The 13,316-nt window shown below is 42.8% G+C and overlaps 1 protein-coding gene across 7 annotated transcripts in view; it reads left to right on the top strand.

The window, feature by feature from the left end:
• The window catches only part of KCNMB2 (potassium calcium-activated channel subfamily M regulatory beta subunit 2), a 143,586-nt gene extending 132,383 nt beyond the window's left edge, over window positions 1-11,203 (top strand). For 6 of the 7 annotated variants that reach the window (XM_027685692.1, XM_027685693.1, XM_027685690.1 and 3 more), the window contains 3 exons: window positions 861-1,031; window positions 3,509-3,704; window positions 9,048-10,066. In XM_027685692.1, the coding sequence (XP_027541493.1) occupies window positions 861-1,031; window positions 3,509-3,704; window positions 9,048-9,332 (652 nt within the window). In that variant the 3' untranslated portion in view covers window positions 9,333-10,066. Of the gene's footprint in view, window positions 1-860; window positions 1,032-3,508; window positions 3,705-9,047 lie in introns of all 7 variants that reach the window. The other variant, XM_027685688.1, reaches the window with a different exon arrangement.
• The last annotated feature ends 2,113 nt before the right edge of the window (window positions 11,204-13,316 follow it).

The raw sequence follows: 13,316 nt of genomic DNA, 5'->3' as shown, positions 1-13,316 counted from the left end.
TAAGTACATTTTAAACCCACAAAGTTTGAGTGTGTTTGAAATGTACTCAAATATTTCCTTCTTCACCATTGTGTCCTCATGACCCATTGAATCATCAAAGGCTTGGAGATGAAAGAAGGACTTATGGTTAGAAAATGCAAAGGACTCTCTGCTGAAGGGGGAATGGTTTGTTGTATTTTCTTCTTTTTTTTTTTTAATCCCAGAACAAATAGCTCTGGTGGATAATTTTCTGTGAGGGTTTTCACTGTAATGAGTAACTGGGCTTCCAGAAATAATATTATGAATACAGTAAATAAGCTCACAATCAAAAAAACCCACAGAAATCAATTCCAAAATCCCCGTAGTGTTTCACGAGCTTTGAGTCACACTTAGGGCGGAAAATTGCCCAAACCAGTAGCCTGTAGGGAATCAAGAGAGAACATGGTCCTTTCAGATAATGTTAGTGATGACTTTCCTTCAGGGTTTTTTCTACATATGGTAACATAAGACCTGTTACCATATTCAGCTGAAGACACCTCATACACCTGAACACCTTCTAGTGGCCTAAGATGGCATTGACAGGTCAAATGCACCTATGGTATAATTCAACTGAGCCAAATGAGGATTTACTGAGCTGGCACAAGTGTCTAATCTTTGTATTTGCTGTAAGAGGTTTTTACCTTTTCAGAAATGGCTGTAATTTATTTTGGAGATTAATAAGTTTCCACCAGGTCAGAGTGAATCCATTGAAAAAGGACACCTGAGGACCCTTAAGCCTTTCTCTCCCACAAGATGGGTATGGAGGTGGAACTGCCCACCCTGTAGAGGCTTCATTGATTAAATATGAACTTCACATAAGAATGTATTATTTTCAACCTCAGAAATATTTACCAAAAAATCAGGGATCACGATCTACTGGACAAAAGGAAAACAGTCACAGCCCTAAAAGCTGGAGAAGACCGGGCCATACTCCTCGGGCTGGCCATGATGGTGTGCTCTATCATGATGTACTTTCTCCTGGGGATCACTCTGCTGCGCTCCTACATGCAAAGGTAATTTCGTGATGGTCCCTGATCTCACTCTCCCTGCTCCAGCTGACTTCATGTGGCTTACTCTTTTGACTCTTTTTATTAAAGTTTTATAATTTTTCCTTTGGTCAACATAGGCCTGGCTGCTCTTCCTTACCTTACCCCAGTATAAATTAGGCACAGCCACGGTGAAAGCAATTCGAGTAATACCAGCAGAAAGTGAGGGAAGAATTAGATCCCTGTTTGACAAAATCTTGATCCACAGGCTTTAGACTTGGCACGGCTTAACACTAGTATAATATCCATATCAGCTGCTCGGCAGTCTGCTGAACCCTATAAGCTTCTCAGGGGCTGTTGCTGCAAAGCCCAAACTCAGGACAAAAAGGCAAAAATATTTCACAGCCTCGAGAAACAACACACTTTCAAATGAAGGATGTAGAATTAATTTGGGAAGGAAATCAAGCTCTTTGTAGCCTGTAGTTTTACATGTAGGTTATTACTTTCATCTTAACAAGTGAAATTCTCATGAAATATAGTAATTTGCTGAAAGTGAAAGATCATCTTTCATCATTACTGTCCTGCACTTAATTTTTCTGAGGCTTTCTGTGGCTTCCTCCTCTGCCACCGAGCAGAGGGTTTGGCCTGTGATTCATTAGCAGCATTTGAAATCAGTTTTCAAGCACCAGTCCTATTTAAAACCCAGCCCAGACTGTAATAAGGCTGTCAGTGATGTTTTTACTGCCCTGATTGGTGGAGTTAGGAAAATGAAAAATGTGTTACTGGGGATCAAAATATTAGTCAGTCATGCCCCAAACTACCCTGGGGCAGTGGCCAATATCTGGCACATTTTGGCTTATCCACCACAGGCTTCTATAGAGTAAGTGCCCACAGTTAATTGGTATGAACATCCTCAATTATACTGGTGCACCTGCAAGGGAATATTCCTTCTTGACCCTGCAATGATAAGAAATAAGTAGCGACGAGGATGAGCTGTACTAATTTGCAGCATTTTATTTATGTGATAAAGTTATTTGTCCATTTTCAAGTCCAGACAAAATTCAGATTTTGAAAACTAAGGTCAAGACCTGTTAAGTATCCAAGAGCATTTGCTATTCCAAATTGCTCTCCCAGACCTTTCAGCAATATCAGGGTCAATTGCAGAGGCTGCTAAGGTCAAAATCACTCATGTGGAAAGAGATGATTTATATTACAAGCTATGTGAAAAAATTGCCAGAAGATATCAAAGCACCTACAGATTATCAAATATTCCATCTTCACAAGTGTGTGGTAGGTAGGTGTTACTTTATTACCCCCTTGCATGAATAAAACAGCAGCCAGAAAGGTGAAAGTGAGGAGAAGACAACCCGGGAGTCTTTGCTGTCACTTCTCTTCACACAGCCAGATCTCCTCAGGGGTTATTCTCCTTTACAGCAATACCCCTCCAACAAATACTGCCCAGGAGGGGAGAAAAAAATCCTTCCACTTGATTTCCCCTCAGAAATCATAGCATAATTTAATATAAATGTAAAATGGAATACACAAGCAGAATTACTGCCAAAGAAAGATAGCAATAGTTAGTCAGAAATCTTTGATACCTCTAACTGTGTAAAGCCTTTTGTAGGTTTGGTGAGGGGCAAGCAGACCCTCAGCCCTTTCGTGGTGGGGCAGGACAGCCACACTGTGGGTGAGCTGAGGGACTGACTAGGGTTAAAGGGAAACCCTGGATGAAACCTTCCCCCAGCCCATAAAAGGCTTTCTGCAGAGCCCTCAATGTGCCCTTTCCCCAAGGAAAATGCAGCAGTAGATTTTTAAATACATGCCAGATACCCAAGTGAACATTGCTGGTGCACACCCAGGCTCCATCGTTGCAGTTTTAGCCTCTGGTGAATTGGAGATAAGGTGAAATCCCCCAGAATGATTACAACCATTGGCTTAACTTACAGAAAACAGCAAGCTGCCACTAGAAAAAGCTTTTCCATAGGTCAAGCTGCATGGGGTACCACTTGTGAGTTACTGTGTCTTCATGCATATGAGTATACATAGCCTGGTAATTCAAAATTATCCTCCCGGACTTCACTTTAAATTGATCTGGACTTGGTGGTTAACCCTCAAGTCTTGGCCCAGGGTGTCTTGTCATGCAGCACTGTGTGCACTGTGCTCTCCCCAGGCCAAGTTTTCTGCTCAGTTTTCTTCTATCTCTCTGCTGACACGCTTTCAAATACACCTTCTTCAGAATCAAAGTTGCAGTTCCCTTTTCATTTATACACAGACACAGGCGAATAGGGTAATTTTGTACCCAAAGCCTGAAGTCTGGGTGCTACAGAATAAAACACTGTCTGTGATGTGTGAAGCAAGACAGTCCAGGCTTTGCTCAGAGCCCTGCCACATGTACCCTCTCCTACAAGATGTCCCCAGTATATCCCTGATGAGAAGCCTGAGATGTGTTTAGTGCTTATTACCCATTCTTGCCATGCTCTAATATCTCTTTTTTTCCTACTTAGTGTCTGGACAGAAGAGACTCAGTGCTCACTTCTCAATGCATCCATCACAGAAACCTTCAACTGCTCATTTAACTGCGGCCCAGACTGCTGGAAAATCTCTCAGTACCCCTGCCTCCAGGTGTACGTTAATCTCACCTCTTCTGGCCAGAAGCTCCTACTCTACCACACTGAGGAAACAATGAAAATTAATTCTGAGGTAGGAGCACAGAATAAAATTTCTTCCTAAGTGGGTTTCTGGAGGGCTGCTCAACAGCACACGTGTCCCCACCTCCATCTCTGGTGACAAACTCGGCACCCTGAGCGTCTCCACTGAGGTCAGCTGTGCCACTGCTGATGGTGTAAAGATCCTAAAAGTTTGCTGAGTGGGGACTAACGAGATAAAAGCAGCAGCATGAAAATAAAAGGCCTGGCTTTGGGGTGTGAACAAGCTAAGGAGTCAGCCCATTTTATAGCACAACTTCCCCGGTTCCAGACGTTGAACCGAAAAAATTATTTTGAACAAATCTGCAGAAGAATTCACCTCTCTGCTTCAGCAAGTACAAATTCCAGCTTAACTCCATCCAGGTGGGATGGAGACAGCTCCTGTCTGGAGGCTGTAATGAGGCAGCAGATGCACAGAAGACACCTCCCCGCCAGCCTCAGCCACAGCTGTGTGGCTGACGCAGGGCTGTGGATCACACCCAGGAGAGAGGCCGCCTTCACAGGTGGCTCTTTGCTCCTTCCACAAAGCAAGGCAGAATTGGACTAAGAAATGTCTCACTCCCCACTTTCCTTTCTTCATATCTACAGTGCCTGGGTCCCCAGGACTGCAAGTTGCCATGAGCTGGGACACAGTGAAATCATTAGACTTACAGGTGCCAGATTTGCATTAACTGCTCAGTTATCCAAGGTCACTGAACCCCAAACTATGGGCAAAGTGCAGCCTGGAACAGCAGAGCCCCAGTTCAGCCTGCTGGCAATGTAACCTATTGTGTTTCTATTTATGGCAGTCAGTCAGTAGACCAAATTACTTCTGCATATTAAGATGAAGTGATATTAAAATTAGTCAAAGCACGGCATGGTTGCACTAGGCTGCTTATTCTGCTGGATAATTAACTGCTGTGGCTGAGAGATGGAGTCCTCTGGATGTGAAGTGTGAAATGGAGAAGAGTGCCCCTTCCTTCCCCTCTTCTCTGGCATCAGTTCAGGAAGAGGCACTCACTGCCTGTGAAGCCTGAGGCAGGACACACCCCACTTTCTGCTGGGCACAAGCAAAATCATGACACTCACGCTGCAGGTTGGTTAGGACAGATCAGATAAATCTCTGTGCTTCGCTGATTCAAATAAATCAAGAGATTTGGCATAAATCTCCACATTCTGCTATTGATGATTTTTGCTTGCTGAAATGGACTTTGAAATTCTCCCATATGCCACCTTCTCTTAATTTAATGTAGGCACAGTTAATACTTCTCCAGACCAAGGTTGTTTTACAGGTTAATCTCTGCTCTCAGGAGGATTCCTAGGTTTTCCTGACATGCTGCTGGCTATGTGACCTGAATCCAAATGCAGTTTTGAATGGAAGTTTGCAAAAATAAAATACCTGGCTTCTTGTGCCTGGCTCAGATCAGCAGAGTTTCCAAGTTCAGATCAGCGCAACCCATCTCAGCATCCTGGACAGGAGCTCCCTCTTCCCTGGCCAGAGAACATCCCCATGCAGCAGGATGAGCAGTCCTGAGCAGCACTGGGTGGCGATGCTCCAATTGGGTGCTAGCTCTGTCTTTCCATCCACCTGCTCAGATCTGTGTTGCCCATTTTTCTCCTTGCTAAATAAACAAAATACAAAAGCCATCCCTGGCTCACTGAGCTCTGACATCACTGGAGATGTTGCAGAGCACAGTTCTTACCCTCTGAGGCCAACAACAGTGACCTTCAAAAGGTCAGCACCCCCTCAGCAACCTCTCTGCCTCACTGAGCACCACCACACACACACAGCAGCAGCTGGTGCCTGCCTCTCTCCTTTCCCCGCAGTCAACGTGGATGGAGCAAAATCCACTTTGATTTTAAATAATGATTTATCCAGGAGGCTTGCTGTCTAACCTGGCTGTCAGCTCAGAAGGTGCAGTAAGGAGTAGGTGCAATTTATATTGAGATCTACAGCACACTGCTGCCAGTCTCTGGTGGGAATCAGTGGGAAGTCTGTGGATTCCTGTCAAGCTGCTCGAGTCTGTCCAAGAAAAGCTCAAGAGATTTTTCATGGCTTTTCATTGCTCTTGCTGTGCATACTTTAGCCTTTAGGACAAGCCCAGCCCCTTGTCAATACTACAGACAAAATGGTTTAAATGCTTCCATGGCTACACTTTCCTTCTTCAGCTGCCAGAGGCTGTAACAGAGAGGTAAATCGGCCAGTGTCTCCTCCTGCCCACACCACAGAGCCAGGCTGTCCCCATGAGGAAGGGCTGTGGTAGTTAAAGCAATTAGAGAGGCCTCATTTTGATCTCATGTTATATCATTTTGATTCTTTTCGTGTCATCGGAGCTGCTGCTGATTTATATCTATGCTCCATAAGGGAGATAACAAGCAGGATTTAATCACCAGAATCAGCTGTAACTGCCTGAGACTCAGAAATGATGGTGGTTCTCAGGGTTTCTCACTGAAGGTTCAGGTATTTATAACCCAGGAGGGAGTTTGCCTGTTGCAGGGAGGGGGAGCAGAGGAGCTTGGCTGTGGATTCCAGTAGACCCATGTCTAGGCTGGGACTGGAGAATTCTGTCTGGAGTAATCAATACCAGGCCAATGCAGAAATGAAGCTGCTCCAACCCTTGGTCCAAACCTGTTGCACTTTCCAAAATAGATGTAAATTGACATCCTGACCACCTTCTCACAAAGATTTCCACAGCATATCCTGTCTGAGTTTCCAGGCTCAGCAAGGACACCAGTCCCAACCACAGATGTATGACAAGAGTCATGTATTTCACTGCCCAGCCTCAACTGGGAGCTTTTCTGGCAACAGCTTTTTCAATGTAACATCATTGATTTAAAGAAAACTGCCTCAAGCTTGCCTGGAGAAGTTGTGTGATCTTTGTCCTTGGAGATATTCATAATCTGACTGGACAAGTCCCTGAGCAAATCTGCACTGAGCAGGGCATTGGACTGGATGTGTCCAGAGGTAGTTCAGACAGGATACCTATCCAATCCTTTATATTGAGGAAGTAGAGTTGGAAATTTAGTAAGTTCTGTTTCTCTGGTAGGTCCTTCTTGTGCTCGGATTGCAGGTAACACAAGAACCACTTTTGTCACTTTGTATGACAGAACCCTCACTTGAGGTAGAGCACCAGACATTCTTTACTTGCAGATTTCCAAGTGTTTGACAATGCAGAAGTGTAATAAACCAGCACAGATTCAGTAGTCTACATTCACAGGTGCAGCATAAAAATTGTGGATATAAAATTCCCTGCCAGGCATTGGAGAAAACTATTGAAGATCAAAACAAAGAAAACATCAACACATCCCATTATTGTGTCTTCTTTCTCGTTTATTAATCACCATGAAACACAGCAGACACCATCATGGCAGAGCCTTGGTGCTCTCAAAATTGTGTTTTGGCAAAAGTGGCCAAGTCCTCATTTAATTGCCTCCCTTAGGATACTTCATGGGACTTCCAGAAACAAAAATGTATAGCAACAAAATAACAAGAAAAAAACCTCAACAAAACCCCATTTGAAGATGAAATACTGCTGTTATGACAGTGATAGCACATAATCTATTAAAAGAAAATGAGATATGCTTCACTGAGAAATTTCCCCTACATGGTAGATTATGATGTGTTGAAGAGTCATGGGCACTGCAAGAGGGCTTGTGACTTTGGACATTTGAGGCAAAACTGGTCAGAGCACAAGAGAATATCCTGGATGGAGCAGACATGCACCAGCAGGAAGATGGATGAGATATTGCTGCTCTGATATTTTCCATCGCTAATTTCTAGAGCTCCATGAAATATTCATAATGGCAGTGCAGCCATGCTCTGCCATTAATGCTCCAGTCTGCTAACGCCAGACAATCTTTCTGCTGTGCTTCAAATCATATTCTGTGCTAATAACTTGCCAATGAATCAATCAAATCCTGTTATGAGGTTAATCCTTTGATCATAATTAGGACTGGAGATTTGTCACAGTATGTTACAAAAAAAGTCACAGCAGAGTCATGAAAAAGAACAAAGGGACATTTTATAAAGTGTGCACATTATAACAATAATAATCAAAAGCCATGGGTCACATTATTGTAATAAAAACATATTTTTTCCTTTAGAAAACTAACTTTCTCATTAAATTATCTGGAGCTACTTTAGGTGCTCACCAGGACAAGCAGGTTTGGCAGTGCAGGCAGGAGCATGGTGGGACCCACTGTCACCTCATAACTACGAGGGAGCAGTGACCTGCTGCCCCCCACCATGCATGTTAAAAAGTCAAGTAGCAGCAGATTTCCACCCTTCCTGAAGCAGTTAATCAAAATCCTGTGGAGGTGTAGAAAACCATCAGGTTTGGAGGGGTGTAAGTGCATGAATGAGAGGAGGAGTGAGGGACCCTGGGCTGCTCCCGTCAATCTTCCAGACCAGCAGCAGCAACAGCAAGTTCAGGGGTTTCTGCTCTAGTTAAAAAATGGTCCAGATGTGGCCTCAACCCTTGTGTGTCTGCCCACCACCTCACCAGCCCACACTAGCTCTTTGCAGGGAATGGTCAGCGCAGCCCAGGGCTACTGTCATACACGTTCTTCAATGCATGGACTCCATAAGGTAGTTTTTTTAATTAACTTGCCTTTAGTGTTCTCTGGAACTATCCTCTGTGCTAGGTAGAGCCACCCCCAAATCTTTTTTTCCTTTGTGACTGAGACTGAAATTCAAGGAGTATCTTCAGAGAGAAGGAACTGTTGGACTTATTCTGGGGTCAAGAGCAAAAACAACACAGAGAACCATCCTGGTACGCAGGCTGATCTTCAGCTAAAGGCTGAATGAAAGTCCTCTGGGCTGTCAGGAGGAAAACTACATTTTCTCCTGGGCTATCTATTTGTCTCTAGTAGAGGCATTTGTCCTGTGGGAAAATTTGTATAAAGGTCTCTCATCATCTCTCTCCTGTGTGAGTGAACTCCTGTGCCCACTGTGATCGCTTTGATCTGAGCCAAGTGAGATCTAAACTACCAGATTTGTATTTACAGAGTCAATTACCCATCTAACTGCGAGCATATGTGTGCCACTTAAGATGAAGAGGTACTTCATCAGTTCTATTTTTGCATGTGTAAATTAGTAATAATAATATATTCACCTATCTCACAAGGCACTGTGCAGATTAAAGCATTAACGTTTGAACAGCACTTGGAGGTTCTCCAATGGGAAATTCTGTAGATGTGCAAAATATTGAGTTTTGCTGTGATAAATTTATTATTAGCGTAATAGTATTCCACTCTTGTCATGAAAAGCATAATCATCTTGAGATTTTCCTGCTTGCCACCTGAAAACAGACACTGACTGATTTAGAAATGTATTTTTCTCCCTCTGATTTCTTCCCAGTGTTCTTACATCCCCAAGTGCGGGAAGAATTATGAGGAGTCCATGTCTCTGGTGAATGTCGTGATGGAAAACTTCAGGAAGTACCAACGTTTCTCCTGTTTCTACGACCCCGAGGGCGTTCAGAAGAACGTGATATTAACCAAACTGTACAGCTCCAATGTGCTGTTCCACTCCCTGTTCTGGCCCACCTGCATGATGATCGGCGGGGTCGCCATCGTCGCGATGGTAAAGCTGACTCAGTACCTTTCCCTCCTCTGTGAGAGAATCCAAAGGATCAACAGATAGGAATGAAAACTTCTCTGAAATTTAACTACAGCGAAAAAATACTGTTTTCTCATTCTTCACCAAAGAACCTTAAGTTTGTAATGTGCAAGTCTGTTATAAGTTCCTTACGATATTCTTATAAGTAGAGCAATAATGCAAAAGCTGTTCTATATGCAAACATGATGTTATTATTATGCAGACAACTGAAGAAGTTACTGTTTTGTGTTGACCGTCTATATGATCTTGTTTTATGCTGGGACTAGTAATTCTTTCTTTTCTACAGCCAAAATAGGGCTCAGTGTGACAATTTGCCAAGCTTAGTCAATTGACGTTTTCAATGTAAAGAATTCTGGGGAAAATTCACCACTGGACAAAGGGCAGCCAATCACTTGTGCATCATTGAGGTCTCACATCCAGCTTGGTCCATTGAAAGGATTTATGGCTTTGGCTTTTTTATTAATGGCCGCAGGGGGGAAAAAAGCACTGATAAAGGGGAGGTTTTTTGTGGTAAGATGGCACAAAAAGGATGTATACTGAGGCCAAGATAAGTGTACAGTATTTTCAGCCTCAGCAGGACTTGGTGATGCTTTGTGTTTGCTCCCACAGTTCAGAAGTAAATTGTGCCCTATGGTGTTTAAGGTCTTTTGGAAAACACTTTGGAGTTTTGTTGTGTTTTGTTTAGTGCTATAATTTCCTTCTGTCTTATCAACATAATCTTTGTCACTTGCAGAAGCTGTAGCCAAAAAACAAAAAAACACCTTGTTCCATTTTCTATTCTATTCTGAGCCCTATTGATGGAGGTGGGACCAGAACTCCTTATGTAAAGGTTTATTACTCATTTGTCTTGTATTTGCTACCATATCATTGTAAAGAAAAAAATAACACAATCAGCTATTTTTTCATTTTTTACTTCCAACTATTTTAGATTTTTTTACTTGATATATATACAGATATATATATATATAAAGAAAAAGCTATATTATATCTAGTTGTGTATTGGAACTTGTTTATGGGGGTTTTTTCCTTTGTTTTTACCCACTGGAAAATGAACAGTACAAGTCATGTATTTATAACCTTCATCCTTGGATAATATCATAACATGGAGGAGCAGCACTGCAGGATCTTATCCAATATTCATGATGTTGTTTCAGTCAAAGGTCTCTGTTGCTATGACATGGGAATTGACAAAAATCTTATCCAATTCTGTGGCTCTATTAACTGAATTGTTAGATAATCATCATAACACATCTGGAAGTCTCTCCTGACCTTAACTCAGTATGCAGTGCTGGCTGACATGAATTATGATTTATAAGGCCCAGGTGCAATGATTTATTGGAAAAACTGAGATTCTGACTAAAATGTTGTCCTATCTGTCAAATATTTACCACAGTATACTTGCCAGTATAATTTCATGCACGATTTCTGCATAATTTATTTTTATTCCCCTATAGAAAGCATTCCTTCTTATGTTTTAAAGACACTTCTCTCAGTTTCTCGCATTGCACCCAGCTTGAAGGACAAAAGCAAGGCAGATCCTGGGAGCACACTGTGAACTCATTATCCAGTAGCTCAAAGAAACCATATGCAGGCCTACTCAAACTAAGAAACTAACATTTTTCCCTTCAAAAAGACTGCAAAACAAGTATTTTGCCTATTTCATCTCTCTCTATATAAGTACCTTTCTGCAACATGGCATTAAAAATTTCAAGATGTTACAAAACAAGTCATGCAAGTGTAACGTGAGCTGTAAAAAAAAAATATGAGTTCTCAGCAGTGAAAATGAACCTGCAATCTTGTAATCAGTAGTACAATTTTCCTTAGGTAATTAAATTCCTTGGGGGCGGGGGTATGATGAAGGTTCCAAAAATATGTAATAAAAATATTAAATTAAATCTTCTAGATTTCAATATTTTCTGCTTTCAGATGTGGCTTGTTTCATCAAACTGTTATCTGTAGCTTAAATTACCAAGAAATGAGGAGTGCTGATGCACCAGGGAATTCATAAATGTTCATTTGCAAAAATGAAGTTTTGATCGATATGTTGGAATTGCAGAAACCGTCGTCGGTGGATCTGGGAACCTCAGCATCAAAGGGACTGGAATCGCAAGGTCTTTAATGGACTGACAACAAACTTTATTCAACCCACCCATTCTTCAGCACCCCCAGGGCCAGGGTGGATGGGGAGATGGAGATGGCAGATCCCAGCAGTGCCCCACTGCTTTCTGCGCAGGCACGGGGCTGTCGGGAGCTTTGATGGTACCACCAGCATGGGGACATAGGGATTCATTGCCTGGTGCCCGTGATGTGAGAGGCTTCAGGCTGCAGATGCTCATCACGGTTACAAAACCTTATCCTGCAGGTTCTGCCAAGAAGGGAGTATCCAAGTGAGGCCCTCGGAGCCACACAACCAAGGAGGCATCGTGACCCATTTCTAGACAGCCTGTGTGGCTCCCAGGGTGCACCTCCTTCCTGTGTAAAGCTGATTTTCTCCCAAGCAGAGAGGTTCGATCTGTGTTTGGTGTTGCCATCCTTGATTGTCCCTGCCCATCTCCCCATCATCAGTCACCGATGCCAAAGGAAGGACAGTGTTGCCAGTCGCGATTCCCAAATCAGAAATGTGACATGGTGGATTTTCCACACCATCACCTACACTGATGTTGGCCATTTACACAGTGATTTACGTGCCTTGTGATAAAGCGGCCCTTTAGTTGTGTGTGTGACATTTTTGGTGCCTGTATTTGTGCTTCTTTGTTCTGTGACAGGGAAGCTGATTGTTCCTGACATTTACACATCAAACGCTGTTTTCAACACATCGCGCCATAAAACATTTCAGCAGAGCTCCTGTGGGTGAAACATCTTGACGCTGTTGCAGGCTATAATCATTTTGTTGACATTAAGGGAGAGATCTGTGGGATAGCAAAACAACTTGAGTAATTGGATGGAGTGAGGTAAAACAATAATTTTGAAGGGAATTATCCATCTGATCCCCGGCACAGTTAACCCCCTACTGAAGTGTCAGCACTGCAAACGTGATTTTTGGCAACTCCTGCTGCCCAAGGAGAGGTGGTGCTTCAGTGGGGATGTTAGTCTGTGCTATTGCTTTCTCTGCTCCATTTTAATATCATGTTTATCCCCTGCAAAAGGAATTGATGTTCCTGTAGGCAGCTCAAATGAATGAGACAAACATGGCAGCGAAATTCAGCAATTGGGCAAATCCACCCTGTTTCTAAGACTGATTCTGACTCTTCCCAGCACAAACATTTCACCTCTTGATGTCCCAGCTGGGCATTTAGGACAGCAAGGAACAATCTGTGCTGGAAAACCCCAGAATGAAGAGGTGCAATAGATTGTACAGTATTCACAGGCGTCAGAAGCCTATGACAGGTACCCTTATGGGATTTACAATGTGCATAAGTATTCCACGTACCAGATTCACATGGCCTTTTAATAGTTGTTATTTTCTTAATTAAATTATTTATGTCAGGCCTTATTTCTATTCTAGAACATCTAAATCTGAAGCTGAAGTGTGAACATCTCTGCTGTAATACTCCAAAACTTGGCAAGTTGCAGCAGATTTACTAAATGTCACAAGCTAGGACAACAGAGAGTTTATTTTGATTTAGATTTCCTAATTGAGGAGACATCACTTTATCTCAAAAAATGTACCCAGAGTGGAAGTGCACCTATGTCCGGTGTGAATTTGGGGGAATAGAGCAAGGAGAGAGGGCTCAGGAAACACAAGACCCCAAATATCTCGAGAAGACAAAAAGGCAGTGATTTCCCACCTGAGGGACAAATAGGGAATGAAGTCCCAAAGTACTGAGACAAGGTTGGGAACACTGCAGGATTTGCCTCTTCATCTCCATCCTCATCTCAACCACAGAAGAGTTCAATGAAAGAAGCTGCTGGGAAAGAACTGGTTGGTGTAAGCCTGGTCCAAGAGGATTCCTGCACTTTTTTGACTATACAAGCTTTGACCTTACAGCAGTACAACTGTACCAGTAT

This window comes from Neopelma chrysocephalum, unplaced genomic scaffold, assembly GCF_003984885.1.
Source record: "Neopelma chrysocephalum unplaced genomic scaffold, ASM398488v2 Primary Assembly neopelma1_69, whole genome shotgun sequence".
Lineage (NCBI taxonomy): Eukaryota > Metazoa > Chordata > Aves > Passeriformes > Pipridae > Neopelma > Neopelma chrysocephalum.
This window is presented reverse-complemented; position numbering and strand designations above follow the sequence as displayed.